This window comes from Mercenaria mercenaria, chromosome 17, assembly GCF_021730395.1.
Source record: "Mercenaria mercenaria strain notata chromosome 17, MADL_Memer_1, whole genome shotgun sequence".
Lineage (NCBI taxonomy): Eukaryota > Metazoa > Mollusca > Bivalvia > Venerida > Veneridae > Mercenaria > Mercenaria mercenaria.
The window spans coordinates 59195186-59218782 of NC_069377.1; the positions used below are offsets into that span (position 1 = coordinate 59195186).

Consider the following 23597-nt stretch of genomic DNA (forward strand, 5'->3'; position numbering starts at 1 on the left):
CGTCAATCTCCCTATTAATATTCCATGTGATCGGAAGCATCTGAAAGGACAGAATAACTTAGATATTAATCTAAAGTGAAATAGACATATTTTCGACCATAGTTAATGTTCCGTGTATCTGTGTGTATATAAATAATAACCAGGAGCATTTCAGGGTAGAAAAAATTAGAGGTATTCAGGTAACATCGCGGTTCAAATTTGTTTCATTATATTGTTGTAATTGCATATCTTTATATTGTTGCAATTATAGACAGATTTTATTTTTACTTTAGGTACTTTACAAACACAAGAAAGATATCATTTTTTATTGTTTTGACTTTTTATATAAATTTTCAACATTTGTTGGCAAACAAAGTGAATTAAGAGGAAACATACATGGGATAGACAGTATGTAATGATTATGAATAGGAGCGTCTTGTTGTTTAAGAGTAAATTTAATACTAGTACTACATTTTTTAGAAACAAAACGCAATGTATTTGACAACACGTGCATTACTACTGGCAACAGTTCTGTATGTAGGTCAAGGACAAACTATGGAGGATACTCAAAATATTCTGACCACAATACTGTCTGGATATAGTTCTGACGTGAGACCGGCAAGCAACCAGTCGCATCCTGTACAAGTAGGTTTGGTAAAATATATGTGAATGATTCAATATAGTTATAAGACCCATCCTTTTCATTTGTAATCAATCATTATTTATAGTCAAACTTCGTTCGCTCGAATTCGGATAATTCGATAGACACCCTTCGTTCGAACTCATCGTCAGGTTCTGGCAAAATTCCTATTATAATGTATATTGTTCGATGGCTTGAACTACCTATAACTAGAAAAAAAGTTTGCCTGTCTCTTCGAGTTCTTATTCTCCAAACGTTTGAAATAACAAAGCATACCATCATTATTAAGAAAAGCGATAAATAAATTCTTAAATAAATTAACATAGGTTTAAAGATATAAACATCTAAATGATTAAACATTTTGAGAGTAAAATGGAAAGAGAATATATCATGTTATTTTGATTTATTACCTGTTTTAACATTATAGGTAAATGTTACTATGGAATTGGTAAACATCAAAGAATTCGACGAGGTATCGGAACAGATATCAGTCGTTATTATCTTGTACCTAACATGGATGGACAGTCGGCTTACATGGGATCCGCTTGAGTTCAATGGTACGAAAAATGTCAATATACCCGTTACTATGATCTGGAAGCCGAACCTTATCCTCACATCTCCTGTCGGTAAAGTAATTCCTGTAGGAGGTGACCAGGACTGGGTAGTAGTGAGATGCTTGTATGATGGAAGAATATTGTGGAATCCAGCAGATACGACCACATCCTCGTGCAATATCGATGTAAGCTATTTTCCATTTGATGAACAAACTTGTACTTTAACATTCATACCATGGGGCTACCAAACACATGAAATTTTGCTCACAGGCGTTGAAGATAAGGTTCGTCAAACATTCTATAGCGAAAACGGCGGATGGATCCTAGCTGATTCTCGTGTAATATCCGGTGATGTTTTAGATGGATATTTCTCTCAGTATACGGTTACATTTCACCTTAAAAGACGTTCAGTTTTCTTCTTAGTGAATGCTGTTGTACCAGTTATTTTAATAAGTTTCCTGAACGTTCTTGTGTTCTTTCTTCCGGTGGAAAGTGGAGAGCGTGTGTCATACGCCATTACGGTTTTCCTAGCGTTAGCTGTTTTCATGACCATTGTTAGTGAAAATTTGCCGAAAAATTCTAAACACATGGCTATAATTTGTTACCTGTTGTTGCTAAATGTTGGACACAGCGCGGTCATATGTTTTGAAACTATAATTTGCCTCGTTACTTACTACAGGGAAGGACAAGTTCCAAATTTAGTGACCAGAATTTGTTTTCGAAAACCACGTGGCACATGCAAATGGCGGAAAATACATACAGAAGGGATAAAGGTCACGCATAAGGTGAAACTGGCTGACAACGGGGAAGAAAAAGACACCAGTCGTGAGAAACCCGCTGTGAATACTACTCAAAACGAAGAAAAGAAGATATCATGGCGAGATGTTAGTCACAAACTGGACAAAATTTTCGGACTTGGAGCTGTAGTTTTGCTCATTACCTCTGTTGCAATTTTCATGACTTTTGTTGCATTTCAGTAGCGTTTATGATATCAAGATAATTTGATTCCTCATATGGCAAGATGGTTGCCTCAATTAAACAGTTAATGCCGGTGTGTATACTAATATGCGGTTGTGCTCGTGTATTCTTAATTATTTTTGGAAGCCTTTATTCATATCATGTATCTTCGTACTCAATTAGCAATAACAATTTTCTAACAATATCGTAAACCTCGTATAACTGCAGAAAAGTGGTCATTTTAATGTTATTACTGCCGCTTCAAAATATTAGGAAACGAAGCAAGGCATAACTCCTAACAAGGGCGCAGTTAAACTTTTTTTAATTACTAGTAATTTAATTTGTTTGCGTGGGGAGAGACATATTTTATCTTTTACTGACGAAGGCAGCCCTTAGATACCCATCCGTCCCAAACGCATGAACGCACAACAAACACACACGCGCAAGCGCATACCAACACAAACGCGCATGCACATAAGCACGTCCGCACGAATAAACTATTCAAACTGAACGTCCAGAGAAACCTCAAAAGTGCATTTCTTTGAACGGTTACTAAGATGACAGTAACAAACTCTCATCCAAGTTTCCACCGCATAACTGGAACCTTAATATAGACTCAGGAAGAAGATTAGGTACTTCTTTTGTGACCTTATGCATCAGTACTTACGTGTTTAACACTTAGTGTGAAGATGGACCACATAAACCACAAAAAGCTACAAGACTCAAACATACCAAGGAACCCCTGTTAAGATCTGGCTTTTTGTAAATTATAAAATAACTGTCTGGTTTTACCGACAAGTGACAACAGTATGCATGTATCATTAAGGGATATTTAAAGCACAGCACATGCGCATGCAAATGACTTAATAACAGGGTCGACTGAAGAGTCTACTTTGGAAAATTAGTTCCAATCCCGAAATGTATGTTGGACTAATCTTCTGGTAGTCACTAATCTGTCACAGTAAATGTATCCGACACTAGCTTTTCAAACGATATATGATCCGAAGTTAGCAAAAGGTTCAAACTAGCTAAATTTGCGACTTTTCCTTAAGGTAGTTCCGCACGTTTGATAAACCGAAAGTAATTGCATAAAGTCATTTATACGGATAACGTATAATAAAGCCAGGATTCGGTATACGGAAATGAAAAGGTTTCAGAATAGAATAGAATAGAATAGTGTTTATTTATAGTCAAAGGACCCTTTCGGGCATAAAATACATATATGGTTATCATTATCATGTTATAATGAACATATCACCAATCAATAAATATAGTACATAATGTAAACAGCAATTACCCTGAATAACGTATATCAATCAACCGTATGTATAGAGTACATGAAGGAGTATTATAGTAAATTAGTTTATACAGAATTATTTTAGGTCGATTGTGAAGCAAGTTCTACAACTTACATTAATCACTCTCGACACCTAATTCCTGATGGAATCCATCGCCACGAGGGTATGAGAGAAGAGGCCAGTTTCCCCTTTAATTCCCTTTTGAGCGCCAACAAGGGAGCTACTGGTACCATTTTTCACATCTTTGGTATGACGCGGCCGGGGATCGAACCCACGACCTCCGGCACTCGAAGCGGACGCTCTACCACTAGGCTACCAAGGCGGTTGTATTACAGTAAATTATGAATTAATGGCAACCATTGAGTAAATCTATTAAAACGGCAACGTAACTACCTTTCTAAAAATAGAATATAACATTTAATTAAACGTTTGACACGTTAAATATTACCAAATATTGTCTTAAAATCAGCGTATAATGTTTGGTTCTCTTAAATAATGGGCACATCTCTTAAAACAACAAGCACAAGGACATATATTTGTTTTCACAATGATATAAACCATACGTTTATTTATGTCTGTGAACATTTTTATTGAAAGCAACATTGTAGAAATATGATTATTCGCTAAAATGTTATCAAAATTGTGACTTTCCCAAAGACGCCCATTTGTGAAAATTTGTGTGAGGTCCAAATGTTTTAACCTATTCTAGTAAACAATGGGGGCCATGATTGTCCTAGGTCGCTCACCAGAGTAACACACTATAACAAACATGTTTGACCTAGTGACACAGTTTTGAACCACATGACCCAGTTTCAGATTCATCTGTGTTTTCAAGGAGATAAACATTCTGACCAAGTTTCGTGAAGACTGGAGCAAAACTGTGGCCTCTAGTGTTTTTTCTTCGATTTGGCCTATTGATCTAGTTTTTGATCCAACCGGAACAAATTTTTAACCCGTCAGAAATTTCATGGAGACAAATATTCTGACCAATTTTCATTTGACCTAGTGACCTAGTGTTTGACCCCACATGACCCAGATTATAACTCTCGTCCATGATTTTATAAAAACAAACATTCTGACAAAGTTTTGTGAAGATTGGAGCAAAAAGGTAGCCTCTAGAATGTAAACAAACTTTTCCTTTGATTTTACCAAGTGACCTAGTTTTTGACCCTACATGACGCAGAGTCGAAATAATACAAGACTTCATGATACCATTCTGACCAAGTTTTATGAAGATTGAATCAAAAATGTGGCCCCTAGAGTGTAAACAAGCTTTTTCTTTGATTTGACCTGGTGACCTACTTTTTGACCCCATGTGACCCTGATAAAAACACATCCGAGCTTTCATGGGGACATTCTGACCAAGTTTCATGCATATCAGATGAAAAATGCAGCCACTATTACCTACACATAGTTTTTCTTTGATTTGACCAGGTGACCTAGTTTCTGACCCCAGATGACCCATATTCGAACTTGACCTAGATTTCATGAAGAAGATCATTCTGCTTAAATTTCATGAGTATCCATTGAAAAATGCAGCCCCTATTACCTACACAGTTTTTCTTTGATTTGACCGGGTGACCTAGTTTTTGATCAAAGATGACCCAGATTCTAATTTTACCTAGATTTCATCAAGATAATCATTCCGACTAATTCTCATGAGTTTCAAACTTAAAATGTGGTCTCTAGAGCGTTAACAAGATTTTCCTTTGATCTGGACTAGTGACCTAGTTTCTAAACCCACATAACCAAGATTCAAACTTGACCTAGAAGTCATCAAGACAAACATTTTGACCAATTCTTATGAGTTTCAAACTTAAAATGTGGCCTCTAGAGTGTTAACAAGATTTTCCTTTGATCTGGCCTAGTGACCTAGTTGTTGACTCCACATAACCCAGTTTCAAGTTTTGCCTAGAGGTCATCTAGATAAACATTCTGACCAAGTTTCATGAAGATAGGGTCATAAATGGGGCCTCTAGAGTGTTAAAAAGATTTTCTTTTGATCTGGCCTACTGACCTACTTTCTGACCCCACATGACCCAGTTTCGAACTTGACCTAGAGATCATCAAGACAAATATTCTGACTAAGTTTCATAATGATTGGTTCATAACTGTGGCCTCTAGAGTGTTAACAAGGCAAATGTTGACGCACGACAGACGACGCACGACGGACGACGGGGGACGCCGGACAATGACAGGTCACAATAGCTCACAAGACCCTGTCTTTTTTATTTGCCGTATTATAAAAGTATTCTATGAAGTTATTAAAAACCAGAGCTTAATCAAATTCTACATTCTAGAAAACAATTTCATCCAAACGTGTAGAACAACCTTAAGAACGAAAAGTGAATATTTGTGAACATTTTGTGCTGATTATATTCACCTGTACCTGTATCCTGAATTACTAAAACAACTTGTCACAATAATGAAATTGCGTTGGCATTTAATCTATGTGAAGTCTATCAAGTGTTATCCATCGTACACTTAGCTATGGTTACAATGTTGACAAAGTGACAAGTATTTCCTGTAATATCTTATTATTATCGAGTAAACTCTAACTGTTTTCATTAAAAGTGAATTTGCTGATATGTTTGGCAGACTAACTAAATGTGCTTAATGTTTTATTGTTCAACAAAAAAGTGGATTACGTACGGTCAAATTACCAGGAAATGGAAGATAAACCATTAACTTCGGTACAAAGGAAAGGACATTTATAACTTTAAACAAATGTAAGTAAAACCAAAATTTGAATATTTGAAAAACGAAGATCCAGTGCTGTAAATGTAGAATTATATATAAATGGTGCGAAAATTGAGCAGGTTGACAGCTTTACTTATTTAGGAGGTCTGTCTAAGATCGAGGTCAGAAATTAGAAGTTAGACTTAGAAGTCTTAGAAACAAACATCGTTCTTATGAACCTTGGCCTTGTATGAATATATTTAATTGTTTTATGTCAAGGATAAGAAAAGACTACACAACTTAGCAAAATATAGTAAAGATGCTTTTAATTTAAGAAATAATACCCTTGAAAATATTACTGTTTCTTGACATTTGCATTTAAATGTCATGTAAATTACTTGATTTATATGTTGATTTATTTATGTACGTCTGTCTTTGCCATTCATGTTTTGTTTGTATATGACCAAAGACATGTACTGTGATGATTGTCAATAAATTTGAAACTTGAAACTATAACATAAAGGGAGAATTGTCATATTTAGAAAATATTCAGTTAAAAATAATGACAATGATTTGTAAACAATGCACCCGCACCCAAAAACCTTCAATAAAATTTACTTTTCTTGCATACCAGACGGGGATTTCCGGTATTTTTACCGGTGCTGCAAAATCCATCTTACACCCCGGGGTGTAAGTTGACTCTCGTGCTGTAAATTATGACGTACCGTTTGGGTCAAAAGTCTGAAATCGCTCGAGCGATACCATAATACACGGTTAGCGTGTAAATTTACACGCTTACCGTGTAAATTTACACGCTTACCGTGTATTTCAATCGGTAGATCTATAAAAGTACACGCTCACCGTGTATTTTTACGCGTTTACCGGGTAAAATATACGCTTAGCGTACAAATCTATACGCTGGGCGCGTATCGCTCGCTTGAGTTACACTTTTAAATAAATTAGCCAATCAAAATACAGGTTACAAAGGAAGATATTTATAAAGTTTATGATTGAATTATTACTTTTAAGGAAACATACATAATATTTTCATTATATTACGAATTGTTTTGCCACTGTAAAGATGATTTCAGTCAAGTAATTTATTCTACAGTATATATGCTTTGATTAAAGACATGTATATTTTTATTATATCTTACCTGAAAAGCCTGCTTTATTCTTATTTTCGTCAGAAAAGAACAAGCATTTCCAGTCTAATTCCACACATCATACACAAATAAAACTTGTACTTTGCATTTTAAAATGCCATTTGTTATCATATATCTATTTTTTCTACAACCTCAAATAATATATATATAAATAATAAAAGTATTTATTTTTCTCCGACTTGAATAACATGTACATAATTGGGGAGGGGTGGGGGGAATCGAGCGGCTCCATGTCACTGAAGTTGCTGTTTTAAGTGATCTACCGGAAATCATTACGTAACTGTTATGCAAAATGACATGATAAAACATGTCACCTAAGTTATCAAGATCCTTTCGAGGTTCCCTAATTAGAGCGGATCATAAAATTTACTAAAGCATATAAGATGGCTTTGATATGATACAATTTAATGCCTTCGGTCATCCATGCCACTATATATGAACGAACACGGATTAATATATCACGTGGCGGAGCTGTCTTGTGAAACGAAAATAAAAATTTCACAGGATATCTAGTATTCTAAAATCTGTAAGAATATATTTGGAAATTTAATGGACATTTATTTTTAAAACGATGAACGTGTAGTAACAAAAAATGTAAATTCGTTAGATATGAATCAAGGACTTAAACTACTACTGATGGGAAATACCTAATATCTGGAACAACTGATACGTATTAGACCTTCCTGCTAATATAAATCTATAATTTTCTATTTTTTAATTTACATATATACTCTTTATTTCCACTTTTCAGTGATTATAACATATATAACAACTATTTACATGTACATGAGAAAACATGAAACAAATTTAGTATAAACAAGGAATACATAATTATCAAACATGTGTGAATAGAGTTCATTATTATAGTATGTTTCGATATTAACACAGCAAAATCATATACATATATTAGGATTCAGTGGCATACATTTAACACATATATTCAAAAAGATATAATTTTAAGTGTATTTCTTTTCATAAATCACCAAATAGATAGAGCAAATATCACTTAGACTACTAATAAAGCAAGTTGTTACGACTTTTTACAATTCAATGGAATTTGAAACTCGCGTTTAAATAAGCTATATTGAACGATCACTTCGTATACTTAAAATGGTCGTTTTTTCGCCCTCTTGTATTAAGGTATCTTGCCGAAACGAAATACAAGATATCTAAATGGAGAAAAAAAAACAAAAACAAAAAAAAAAAAAAAAAAAAAATGATAAAGCTGAATTCCGCAAAAAATAGAACAAGATTTTAAGTCTAGAACACTCTTCCCTGCTGCTACACGCCCCCCCCCCCCCCCACTCTCTCTCTTAAATCTGACCGCTGCCATTTCATATTTTCAAATAAAAACTTTCAATTCGAAGAATCAATAGAAATGATAACAATTTTAAGATGATTACTATTTTTGAATACGGAATGAATTCATCCTCACTTTAGTATAAGTCATTTAGTGGATACAATATGAAAGGCTGGACTTAATTGAATACATGTATTTCATTTTCAACTTTTTAATTATATTACAAGTATCATGCAAGCTTATTGCGGCAGGTTGTAAGTTCTGCGAGGTCGAGCAAGGAAATAAGACAAATACTTTGGTATAAATAATTGATCTTTAAATGTTCCATATATAATTATTTTCCATTTAGGTAATACAAATTTTAGCCATTTCGGCTATGAAATAATATTCTCCATTTCGTTGTATTTATTATCCATTTTAGTAATAAGTTTGTTTGTTACATGTACTTGTGGCCCGACCTATTTGTTTATTTTCTTGGCTGTACATGTACATTTTTTATGTTTGTTAGTATAAATGTAAACATAATAAATAAAATATGATTTAACTCGGGGGAAAAAAAAAAACTAAACGCATAATATACATTTTCTAGGCTTCGCGCGGCCGGTTGCCGGCTACCCAGAAATCCATTTCGTGAATGAAGTTATTCTCTATTTCGTTTTAGTTATAAATTATTATTCATTTCAGTAATAACTTTGTTAGTTACAGGTACGCATGATAAATATTACAGGATGTTCGCGCGGCCGGTCGTCGGCTACCCAGAAATAAATATTATCCATTTCGTCAATGAAATTATTCTCCATTTCGTTGTAGTTATAAATTATTATCAATTTTATTTAAGTTTGTTAGAAACAGTTACGCATCAAATAAATAACCGGGACTTCGCGTAGCCAGTCGTTGGCTACCCAGGAATAAATATTATCCATTTCGCCAATGAAATAATTCTCCATTTGTTTTTAGTTGTAAATTATTTCCCATTTAATAATATACACTCGTTTAAGAAACTACTGCTGTATGCATTCTTTTCATATTGATACAGAAGACGACCATACTACTGGTCCGCAGTGAATGCAGTCATTTTGCAGTTCTAAACTAAATTTTGATTGGTCTATTCGCTCGAATTCTAAATTAGGAATCGGGTCAACGAAAATACACGTTGAGCGTGTAAATTTACACGGTAAGCGTGTAAATTTACGCGCTTAGCGTGTATTTTGTACGCTAACCGTGTAAAAAAACACGCTTAACGTATAAATTTACACGGTGAGCGTGTAAATTTACACGCTTACCGTGTATTATGGTACCGCTCGAGCGATTTCAGACTTTTGACCCAAATGGTACGTCATAGTAAATGACGTATTACGGACTAATATATGTAGCAGATTTATGTAGTAATTTATATTTTATTTAAAAAAAACGGAATAAAATTCCGATACCTTGACAGTTCCTCCTCGTTCCTGATGGTATAGTTCTCGATTCAAAACACGTTATTTTATCAAAACGGACGTTGGTTTCCCGCGATTTGTTTAAATACGCTGCTATAAGAAATAGTTCTAAAAAGAAAGCCGTTCGATTGATTTAATTTTTATTATTATTTCTTGAAATCGGTATGCAAGAAAAAGATTCTGTCACTGGTTATAGGTGCAGATGGGAATATTCGGCTCTCGGCTAACTGTTTAGGCGGTAACTCGGCAGGAGCCTCGTTACCGCCAAAACAGTTACCCTTGAGGCCGGAAATTCCCATCTGCACCTACAACCAGTGAAAGAATCTTATAGTCTTAAGAGTTATCAGAATGTTGCCTAAGAACAGGATTGGTGCCACAGCACTAAAATAATTTGTGAAATATCATGCAAAACATGTTATCTGTATAACAATCTCCACCACATAGTATGTTTGCTTAGAAATCCGTCAGTTTATTTCAGCAAAACATTACGCTCACTTTAATGTTCACAACGTATCACTGTACCTCCCCCGTCTTAACTTTAGATCCTGAATTCAAGGTTACAAAACTTGAGTTTGGTAACCGGTCTTAAATTTCAAGCACAGTTTATATATACGCTAACCTCAGATTAAGTTTATACACGTTAGCTCAGCGATAAGGAGCATTATTCAACGGATGCTAATATACTTCTGTTTTCAATATGGCAAATGCTACACAAGCTCGAAACAATATGCTTCCATAACGCTAACCTCAGTTTAAGTTTTTTACACGATAACTCAGTAATGAAGATCATAGTCCAACGGATGCTAATATATATTGGTATCCGTTGGACAATGCTCTTCATTGCTGAGCCTTCGTGTAAAATCTTAAACTGAGGTTAGCATTATGGGAGCATAATTATCGCTTCGAGCTTGTGTAGCCTTTGTCATATTGAAAACACAGAATATTATTTCAAAATCAGGCTAGCAGTTTCTGACCAGATTTTTAAAGTTAAGGAAAAGTGAACACGCCCCTTGGCAGCCATGTTCATTGATGAATCTGAATAATTTGAACAACCTTCGTAAAGGGTCACCAGAGGAACATTTGTGTAAAACTAGAGCTATCACTGAAGGTGAGGAATGTACCCCCCTCGCACGCACTGGCACTGTACATTGCAATTTGATGCACACAAGATTGAATAATTATGTGGACTGTATGTATATAGACTGTATGACAGGAACAAAAATCAAAGTCCCATAACTCTGCAGAATATTTGCTAAAAGAACCTAACATGCACCATGCACAAGTAAGGTTGGTACTGATCATTAAATTGTGTACAATGGTTCGGGAGATAAGGCGCGCAGAAGACTGCATATGCAGACTGTATGTATATAGTATAGTAACAAAAAACAAAGTCCCATAATTCTGCAGAATATATATCTAAAAGAACGTCACATGCACCATGCACAAGTAGGATTGGTTCTGATCACTTCTGTGAAGTTTCATTAAATTGTGTACATGGGTTCAGGAGATTTAGCGCGCACAAGATTGCATATGCAGACTCTATGTATAAAATATAGTACTAGTAACAAAAACAAAGTCCCGTAACTCTGCAATTTATTTTCTGAAAGAACCTAACATGCACCATGCACAACTACTGTTTTTTTTGCTGATCACTTGTGTGAAGTTTCATTAAATTGTGTCAAGGGGATGAGGAGAGTTTGCATAATTATGTGGACTGTATGAATATAGACTCTATGTATATAGTATAGTAACAAAAATCGAAGTCGCATAACTCTGCGGAATATTTTTCTGAAAGAACCTAACATACACCATGCACAAGTAAGGTTGGTACTGATCACTTATGTAAAGTTTTATTAAATTGTGTGCAATGATTTGGGAGATTAAGCGCGTACAAGATTGCATATGCAGACTGTATGTATATAGTATAGTAACAAAAAAAAAATCTCATAACTCTGCAGAATATGTATCTAAAAGAATGTAGCATGCATCATGCACAACAAGAGTTGGTACTGGTCACTTGTGTGAAGTTTCATTAAATTGAGTGCAAGGGTTCAGGAGATTAGGCGCGCACAAGATGCATATGCAGACTGTATGTATACATAATATTAACAAAAAACAAAGTACCATAACTGTGTAGAATTTTTTTCTGAAAGAACCTAACATGCACCGAGCATAACTAGGGTTACTACTGATCACTTGTGTGAAGTTTCATTAAATTGTGTGCATTGGTTCAGGAGATTTAGCGCGCACAAGATTGCATATGCAGACTCTGTGTATATACATTTTTATACAAAAACAAAGTCCCATAACTCTGCAATTTATTTTCTGAAAGAACCTAACATGGACCATGCACAACTACTGTTATTACTTATCACTTGTGTGAAGTTTCATTAAATTGTGTCAAGGGGATGAGGAGAGTTTGCATAATTATGTGGACTGTATGAACATAGACTCTATGTATATAGCATAGGAACAAAAATCAAATTCCCATAACTCTGCAGAATATTTTTCTGAAAGAACCTAACATGCACCATGCACAAGTAAGGTTGGTACTGATCACTTATGTAAAGTTTCATTAAATTGTGTGCACAAGATTGCATATGCAGACTCTATGTATATAATATAGTAACAAAAACAAAGTCCCGTAACTCTGCAATTTATTTTCTGAAAGAACCTAACATGCACCATGCACAACTACTGTTGTTACTGATCCCTTGTGTAAAGTTTCATTAATTTTTTTAATTTTCCCATATACACATGACCATTCCCCCTGCAACGGTTTGAACCATCCAGGCCAAATTTCATCAACTTCCACCACACCGTTTCAGACATGCGCGGATCCAGCCAATTTTCTCAGGGGCTGGGGGTCCGACCGAACCCTTACTATGACAAACAGGGGGTCCGGGGTCTTGAAATTCAGCGCTTCATCTCCTGCATTTTAGGGGCATTTAAGAACACCCTTTCCACTGCAATTTTATATACAATATACCCCTTATTTTCACATTTTTATGAGCTCACCTGTTAAATTTGGGGAAAATGATTTTTGTTTCAATGAGATAATTAACATATATATAAATTACGTTGGGTTCGTATGTAGCACCAGCCAGATACACTTTAAATGCGGTCCTAATGTTGCCTTTTCGAAAAACCATTTTCTTTCCTTTTTGCGCGCATGTCAGAGTAGATGTCCTTTGAAGGAAGAAGAAAGAGTGGAAGGACGAACGGACGCTGGATGGTGAGTGATCACAATAGCTCACTCCGAGCACGTTGTTTAAATGGACTTCGTTTGCCGATGATAGCACATTCGGAGAATTATTATTTTGCTGATAATACTTTAAGACTTATAATTGCTTTATGCATACATCAGGGATCAGACTTTTAAGACAGGCATTATCTTTTAGCATTATAAAACAAACATAGAAAAGGTCTCACACGGCAATACAGCCCCCCCCCCCCCCCCCCCACCACCACCACCACCACACACACACCCAACGGGAAGCGAACCCGTGGCCATGAAAAAAAACAACGAACACACAAACCATTACGTGCCTTAGACCACTCGGTCACAGGATAACACAATTTTTTACATGATATTACATCTGTTTTAACTATAAATGATGCCGTCTGTGTCCCGGCTCTGTTGATGAATTTGACTACGTAAAACCAAGCTCGGGTCTATTCGGGTTCAAAATCCTGAAGTAAGCATGCTGGCAAGCTTTAATCGTTATTGCATTGAGGTCAGAGGTTTTAACTGAAACGAGGAAAGAAACTGTAGGGCACCTCGTAAGATTCAATGAGACGTAAGATGGTTGGATAATAAGGTAGTGTTTACAATCATAAAATTTGTGTCAAAAACAAGCAACACATTTTTTTTCTGTGAAATTTAGAATATTTTACAATTGTCTGGCTGAATGCATGACCTTTTCATTGTCTCTTTAGAATAGTAGGTGGCATTGAGCATTTTGCCTCTAAATGCCATTCAACAGAGAGGATTTGTTTGAAGACAGCATTATAAGAATTGGATAGGATAAGACTAAAATTGCCATTTTCTTGTGTCTGAAATCTGTCTTACTAAAAGAATCACATTTTGATGGTCATCGTTCAATTTGGAGTATGTGACAGTGTCATTTCTTATAATGGAAGCCTATGGAAAAAACATTAGCAGTGCCTGACCTTTAGATTAAATGAGAATTTTCAAAACATAATTCATGATCGATATCTGTGCTCAGTTTGTTTTGAAAGGCTACAGGATTTTGGCTGACATTTGCCTAGGGCGTAGGTGAGGATGGGACTGGCCCCAAAATACCAATGTTTGGTAACTGAACTTCGAAAATATGTAATAATATCTGGTACCCCACGTCAAACTCTTTGTATGCTAGACCTTTAAAAGTGCCAATATAGAAATCTTCTGCAAGAGAATATGACGAAAAATAGATTATGTTTCCTTGGAATTTCATCACCTGAAGGCCTGTTTTCTTATCTATAGGTAAAATCAAATTTTTTTTTTTTATTTAACGTCACACCAACACATGATAGGTCATATGGCGACTTTCCAGCTTTAATGGTGGAGGAAGACCCATGGTGCCCCTCCGTGCATTATATCATCACGAGCGGGCACCTGGGTAGAACCACTGACCTTCCGTAAGCTAGCTGGATGGCTTCCTCACATGAAGAATTCAACGCCCCGAGTGAGGCTCGAACCCACATCGATGAGGGGCAAGTGATTTCAAGTCAGCGACCTTAACCACTCGGCCACAGAGGCCCCTAGGTAAAATCAAAGGTATGCTGCAGCTAATGGAGACACTGAAGAAGAACTGATTGTCAAAAACTACATATTATGGATTAGCTCAATGAGCAAGGATGATTTTCACAATAAGCTTTTTAAGACCTCGAAGGCGGGCATATTAAAATCGCACTGTCCGTCCATCTGTGAGTGCATAAGTGTTCCCAATAATTAGATGACGTGTCATGTCATGCGCAAGACCCAGACCCCTAGCTTGAAAGGTCAAGGTCACACTTAGAAGTCAAAGGTAAACATGGTCTGTTTCTTTTCTGGTCCATAACTCTGCTATTTATCAAGGGATTTGAAAATCATCTGACACATGTTAATCATATTGAGGTGTGTTGCGCTGATGACCCGTGTCTCTCAGGTCAAGGTCAAGGTCACAAAATGATCCATACCTAAACTATTCTGAAATATTTTGCGCAGGCAACTGTAGCATTCTTGGGCTCGCTTCAGGCGCATTTGTCACTAATAGTGACAGTTCTTGTTTTCTTTTTGTAATGTCGCACCGAAACAATTATAGGTCATAAGGCGACTTTCCGCCTTTAATGGTGGAGGAAGACCCCAGGTGCCCCTCCGTGCCGTATTTCATCACGGGTGGGAACCTTAGTAGAACCACCAGTCTTCCGCAAGCCAGCTGGATGGCTTCTTCCCGAGTAAGGCTCGAACCGACATCGCTGAGGGGCACGTTGTTCAAAGTCAGCGACCTAACCACTCAGCCACGGAGGTCCCATTCACAGTCAGGGTATTTAAGTACTTTTCAATCAGTTGTTTGCAATAAAAGTTATACATTTGTCAAGTGAGTTTTAAAAACACTTAAATTGTACGACCCTTGACTGTATTTCTAATACTAGTACTACTTATTTAAATATATGCAACACATTTTATTTTTGTATAATTTAAAAGTTCATAAAAGCCGTTTGTAATCGGTGACATGTTTGACATTGAAAACAAATGCAAGTATTAAATCTTTCCAAAGTACATTTAAAGTACACAAAATTTAATTTCAACCCCTCATCCTCGCAATATACCTCTGATATTCTGCAGTTTCTGTATGAACAAATAACAGAAAAAAGCTTCATATTTGATTCGGTATTTAAGTCTTCAGCATAAATCACTCTCTACCTCTCTCTTGCTAAGTATAACAAGCAAGCAATCTCGCAATCTCCTGGAACAAAAGTAATTTTCCTAATTCAGATGCATCTTACACTCACGGTAAGAAAACAGTTCCAACTACATCATTCATCAGTTTTGTACATGCTTTCAATCTCAATTCAGACATCTTTTACAGTAACGTCTGGCATGTTTGCCAAAAACACTGCAGTAATTCGGACTTTGTCTCCGACGATGTACCCTTTTCTTTGCATCAAGTAATTCAGACATCTCCACAAATTTAGAGAATCCCCAAGCAGACTCAGCATCTGTAAATTTATGGTCTATCCTAAAACTCATGTCCTTTGAAAGTGAATTTTTCAGACTCAGTCGACCCTTAACTTGGCAGGACCAATTTGATACATTTTCCGGTGGCTTCACTTTTAGAAAAGCACCAAACTGATTTTGGTTATTTACAGGATGGTACTTGACAAATGCAGAAAATTTAAAATTCCAAAAGTCTACATCAGTACTAGAGTCTACCACCAGGCAGTTTCTCGATTGCTTACTATACACATCATTTGATACAAAATCTATAACTGCACCTTTTGCATCAGTAAAATTCTCAAATTCAGTTTCTCCAACTGCTTCATTTCTGCTCTCTAGAATATAACGTTTCACAAGTTCCAGTTGTTGTCGTATAACTAACCGTTTCATAACTTCGGACATTGTGTCTTTGCAAACTGGGTCGATTTTTGCTTCAGCAATTTCTACAGGCTATTTTCCCTCAATTTTATCTACACAGACGTCTTTAACTTCTTTCATATGATAGCGCTCTGAGACAGCCAGACACTTCAGAAGACCGTGCAAAGTAGTGGTTTTTTTTGCTAACAAACTTTTTTAAGAACTTCTCAGTTTTCTTTCAGTTCGTTCACTTGATATTCATCAGCAAGCGGTAGCACATTGAAAATGTTATCCATTGTAATGCTTCGTTTTGGGCCTGGATAGACACATCTCAAAAATTCAAGAAAACTTTCATATTCCTTTCCTGGTAATTCCAAGGGGGGTATTCGATCTACTCCTTACCACCGAAACAAAATGGCGGCCAAAACTGAAAATGTGAGTTTTTCTTACTTTTTTTCTTTTTCAAGGATATCTAGACAATAACACATGTCTATCAACCTCCTCCACTGTTTTCTCTATCAACCGCTACCTTTCACTTTGGAAACAAAGCTGTAATTTGTCTGGAATGCTGGTCATGAGATTCGAATCGATGGAAAATCCTCCGTTAAACACGGGATAAGGAATAGTGCGATTAGCAAAAATGGTCTTTTTTCCTAATATACCGCAGGTTATAAGCTATTTTTCTGATTGGAAGGAATATTTCCACATACTTATCTAATACTGTTCATTTTGTGCAGATCACAGTTCGTATTTTCAAAAAAACACAATTTTTGTCCGATGGTAAGGAACAGTGTGCGAAAATCAGAGGATAAGGTGCAGTGCAATTTTTTCAAACGGATTTTACAGTTTTCTTTCATCGTTTCTGAGATAACCAGTTTACATTTCTCTACCATGTAATAATTGAAGGGGTCGGATTGAGGAGTAGAACAGTAACATAATCCCCGAATGAACATATTACCAGACAAGATATGTCAGTAGGTAAGCACACTTGACTTTTTCAGTGATTGTCGATTAAACAAACTGTTGTTCTCTGTTCTACGTGGTGTCTTATATCACTTTTGACCTAGATATTTGGCCAATCAAACATTTTATAGGAAACTTATATTTGGCCATTCAAATATAAATAGGTCGGGAGCAAATGTAACCGAATTTTCCATTGGTTAAATATACAAAGCAACCAATTTCCTCTTCAGAAGATATATATACTACAAAAGTTTGATTTCTACTTCAGAAGCTTTTCACGAAATATAAACAACAACGATTCTTCTGGAAATTACAAATCGGTTAGGTCTCTTGGTAGACTTTATGATTATTCATGACGGCCAAGAACCGTTGCTTTTTATTTCACAATCTCATTTGCATATTTAAAGTGAAACTCTGATCATCTTACTGTAATTCGTGTAGTATAATACTAGTAGCAATTTTCAGTTGCTGTGCATTTCCATGTGTAAAATGAATGATATTTCCGCAAAGTATCTGGTTGTCGTGCTTTTGAAATATATAAACCAGGCATTCTGGACAGGACAATGCTCTATTCTGTATGCTAAAACATACGATAATCCAATCTCACTTGAAAGACTTCCAAGTAGGATGTCTCGTTATCAGCCTGCATGAAAAAAGTGAAAAATGTAAACATTTTCATAAACATGGCTATAAATATGGGGACTGGGATTCAGTCTTCATTTAAAAATGCAAAAGGAATTATTCACCCAAAATCACTAGTGAGGCGCATGTGTTTGTTACTGTTTACTATCTTATTCACAAATCAATAGAAGAGTAATTCGTCTCCATGTCATATAGCACTAAGCTTGTTTGATTTTTATACCGAATCTTTGACTGTTACCTTTGTCTGTTAGTACTTTATGAAGCTTCAAACTACCGTAAACAATACATACGCTACTGTCGCCAGCTCATTTTTATGTTTAATGAACGTTCTTGTAGTTAAATTCATCAGTAGTCAATGAAATCACATATTTTTATGAAGTAACATAGGAAGTTATTTTATAATCAAACATAGATACAAATTTTTCCTGACTCCTTTGGTATCAGTCATCATTTAAAATAATGCCAAAGAATATGATAATGTTTTTGCCGTTTCTGGGTGGAATAAACATTCACACATGTCTGTTTGTAAATTATATAACTATTATGCTTGCTCATTCATGCTGTTAATTCGGGTTACATTTTATACCATATCAGCGTGGAAAACCTTACCTAAAAGCGTATATAACAGATTGATACATCCGTTACCGTATTGTAGAAATATCAAATTTAATTTAATTCATTTTTTAATGCTCTTAAAGACGAAGTTCATTGTCATATCTGATAGCTGATTACCCTTTAGGCAACAAATATCTATCAATGAATATTCTTTATGAGCATCAAAGAAGGAAATGATACATACGTGATCGATACATACGTTACTGAAATATTTAAAACTAACTCCTACGTCAGCATACATCAACAGTGACGCAGGGTTTCATGTTTACAAGCTTTTTAGGTCGCCAACTTTTAATTTTGATAACCTTATATCACGTACACATTGTAAACAAATTCAGTTTTGAGAATTGTATGCTATAGATATGATAAGAGAATAATATCACATCGTAATAAATTTTCATATCTAATATTTTTTAAATATAGAATATGTTTATTATTTTCAAATAAAATCATTACATGTATATTAATGTATATAAAAGTAAAGATACAGTGTTTACGAGTGATACATACGTATCCAATAGTAAACGTATGTATAATTTCAAATAAAAAACATTTCTTTTTTGGTGGCATTTCGTAATGTAGTAATACAATTATTTGAATATCATGCTCGGAATATAATTACAGGATATGAATAGATAGGAAAGTATTTTCGTATTATGTTCAAACCGGGTGCCATTATTTATCCCCAAAGTTGATTTGACAATGTAATTCAAGTTCCATTTGATCTGTAATTCATTTACATCAATACTAATGCTTCGATTCAGTCGTACAGGATGGATTTTATATCCTTTCGTAGAATTTTGACGATTACATAACGCATATTCTTACTTTTGTACAGCAGGAGGTTACATGCCAGTGTAATTGTGCAGTAACGTATGTATTTGCTTTGAAAAAAAGCTATTTGTTGTCGCGATATTGATTCTTCTTTTCTGCAATTCACATGATATGCATAACTGCCTTGATAGTGATTAAACATCTTAAAACATTTCCTTTATTATAGTTTTGGACCAATATACTAGAAATTTAGGACGTACATAAATTTCAGGGCAGTATCATAGATGACTGAATTCAAATGAGAATACACTATTGCCCATAAACAGTAATACAAAATTTAATGTGATCGAAACATATTCAAAGGGCATATAAAAGATTTTATTAAATTAACGAAAAGTGGTATCGGTAAATACATTGTATATGCATAATTTACTTAACTGGTACATACGTTACCTTGAGCATACTCATCGATTTTGTGTTATGTATGATGAAAATATGATAGAATGTTCTCAAAGTTGTTAGAATGACTGTAAATATTCCAGGACTTTTCCTTCAGACAAAACTATTGTTTGTATTACGTTTAAATTACATAGAAAAAAAGAAAAAACCTGCTTTAGTTCACTCTGAATGTTTAAATAAAATTGATTTCAATTCATCTTGTTAGTTTGATATATGAAGCCGGAAAAATAAATGCAGTTTGTATAATGAGTATGTAGCTAAAATGCTGGTATATTTTCAGCTATTCTACTAAACATACCGACACAGTCAACCGCGCAACTGTTCCCGAAAACAGTTTGTTTTTTAAACACTGGTGTAGTTACGTATGTATTTTGAAAACCCTCAAGGAAAAAGTGGTGATGTTTTTTAATGTATCATAACTTTCTTCAGAGAAAATTTTCATGGTTGTTTTTTGTTTTTGTGTGTTTAATCTAGGTATGTTTTATTTTGGAAATGAAAACACCTCACTTGTATACCTCAAAATTATTTTTTTTCAGACTTTTTACGACCTATATACGCCTTATTAGTAATTTTTGGGTGAATTACTTCCCCAAAAAAGCTTTTAAAATGTTTGAATTATTATATACCATTAGGAGAAATTTTTTTAGAATCTGGAAAATAAGGTGTAGTCCTTTTCATAAAAAGATGTCAGCAGTAGTGTTTTCAAATCATAATAGTAAGATTTAGATTCGTTTATTTATAAAGCTTATGGAACTAGATGTGTTGATAAACGTATTTTATGATACTGCTTTCACCCCTGAAATTAACATGTATGCTTTAACACATAGTGGGAACTCCAAAAACATTAGAAGCATAAGCACCACTTGTCAAAACACAAATGTAAAAGCACATAGCGTAAACCCTCCTATACCAAAAGAAATTTACAGAGCAAGGGATACTATATTAAATACTTGCTAAACTTTTGGCTTTCAGTACATCACGTGTCTGATAGACAGGCGGATACCTTTTAAATCTCACTACATTGAGCAAGAGATAGTTATAAATGATACCAAAATATTATTTTAACAGAATTTTACTTGATTATCTCTGAAAAGAGCGAAGGAAAAAGTCGCTTGAAGAATTGTGAACTGCACCTTATCCTCTTATTTTCGTACACTGTTCCTTACCATCAGACAAAAAACTGTGTAATTTAAAATTACGACTTTTAATCGGCTCCAGACTAACCATGAAGGAAATATATATTGATATTTTACTTCTAATAAAAAAATAGCTCACAGCTGTTTGAATAATTAGGAAAAAAGACCATTTTTGCTAATCGCACTATTCCTTATCCCGTGTTTAACGGAGGATTTTCCATCGATTCAAATCCCATGACCAGCATTCCAGACAAATTACAGCACTGTTTCCGAAGTTAAAGGTACTGATATATAGAGAAAACAGTGGAGCAGGTTGATAGCCATGTGTAATGGTCTAGAAATCCTTCAAAAAGATAAAAAGTAAGAAAAACTCACATTTTCAGTTTTGGCCGCCATTTTGTTTCGGGGGTAAAGAGTAGATCGAATACCCCCCTTGAATTCTACTTCCGGCTTGTCTTTTTCACTGAATGGATGTGAAAACATCGCTTCAAACACTGGCGATATATATGCTAATACATTTTTCGCCACATGTAACTCTTTTCCTTCAACAAGGAGAACCACATCCTCTTTCCAGGTCTTTCTTGAAAAGTCCGGAACACACATTGTTCTTTCATTTTCCATTTTATCTATATTAGAGCAAATGGCAACATTTCTTCAAAGGGAGGTAACTACTATCAGTTAAATATTTGATTTGTTTACATTTTAACAGGTGCGCGTCACAACACAAAAGATAAGAAATATCCTTTTGATATTGATGTAGCAAAGTCAATTTTCACACTTTATTTAAATTGATGAAATAATTCACTCATTATATTTCTGTTTATGTCGTATATCATTACTCCGCATTCCGTTGTATCATGTTTGTACTCTGTGTTGCGGTGTATTGTATTGTACTCCGTGTTTGTATTATCAAGTCCAGTCATGTGTCCACCCGTGCATATGAACTTGTTTTGCAAGACAGGAGACGTTTTCATTGGTCAGTTATGCTTTTGCACAAATAACAACTTTTGGCGCGAACTAACATTTGCACGGCCCTCTATACATCATTCTTGAGAATCATTTGCTAGTGAACACAAGTTCCTTTAGAACTACCTTTGTACTTTGGTAAAACGTCCTTACCTTTGGACACCTTACTCTTTAGCTTCTAAGTGTACCTTTGCTAGACGTTTCTGGTAAGCTATTTTATTTAGCATTTGTTCTTTTAGAATTAAGTAATAACCTGATAACCGAGAGAGATGTATTTTGTGAAATCTGTATTTTTCACGTCTGCTATTATGTTGCATTGTAATTCGTATTGTTTCATGTTTCTGATTTTACTGTTTCATGTTTTTAGGTTTTTCTTCATGTACTATACTGGTACTGTCCTACAAATACATAGAAGAAACGTTTACATGGTTGTGTTCACCATATAATACCCAAACTACCACTACTACATTGAACAAGAAATATCTTTAAAAATGGTGGTCGGCGAATGGTAATAAGGAAAGAAGTTTATGAATTTTTCATCTAACATTCATCTTTCATCTAACATTTTTCAAATTGCAAAACTAAACGACACACTTTAACAATTTATATGGTTCTGTTTTAATTTTTCGCAAAGGTTTCGTAGGGTTGCAATTTTGTTTCGTTTATCCTTAGACGAATAATTACAGCAGTAGTTTGATGGAGATTCATGAAGCGGTTCATGAGAAGAGGTCATTAAACGTGTTTATATTTTTAGCTAAATTGGTCCCTATCCCCATTTATAACAAAATAGCAGGAGACCTTACGATATTGTTACACATCGAGTTTGATAAAAATCCATTACATTTTAGTGGTTAATGGGAAGAAAGGCATATCTACATTTAGCTATAGTGGTCCCTAATAGGGCCCAAGTTCCTATATAAATAAATTTGGAAGAGGACCTTATAATGATGCTCCAGACCAAGTATGACAAAGATCCACCAAGCTGTTCATGAGACGCTGTATAAAGGCATTTCTAGTTTTAGCTCTAGCAGCCCCTACAAGGGGTCAAATGTCCCAGCTGAACAAAGTTGGCTGCGGGCCTAATAAAGATGCTACAAATCAAGTTTGATTATAATACATGAGAAAAAATCAATTAAAGGATTTTTTATTTATTATTTTTATTTATTTCTAAAATAGGCCAACTGATCCCGCTTTAACAAATAGCATATTCGCTATTCATGAATCTTTAGACAATGACGTCACACCTAATTATTTCAATATTTCTGTTGCATAAGCAAAGTTTGACCGTAGTCATATCACATAGATAAACTGTATGCAGCGTACCTTCATTTCAGTGTAATGAGATTCAGTCATTATATAGCATATATATAATAAAACAGATTTCAACTGAGTTCAATATTTGCATGCCATACTAAAGAAAAATATTCATATATAATAAATCAGTTAAATAATTTATAACAAATATATCAAA

General features: G+C 34.9%; 1 protein-coding gene across 1 annotated transcript; it reads left to right on the forward strand.

Annotated features, from left to right (window-relative positions):
- Positions 1-1052: 1052 nt before the first annotated feature.
- On the forward strand, positions 1053-2488 carry LOC123535612 (neuronal acetylcholine receptor subunit alpha-6-like). Its single transcript, XM_045318328.2, has one exon. The coding sequence runs from the start codon at positions 1059-1061 to the stop codon at positions 2151-2153; it is 1095 nt and encodes a 364-aa protein (XP_045174263.2). The 5' UTR covers positions 1053-1058; the 3' UTR covers positions 2154-2488.
- The last annotated feature ends 21109 nt before the right edge of the window (positions 2489-23597 follow it).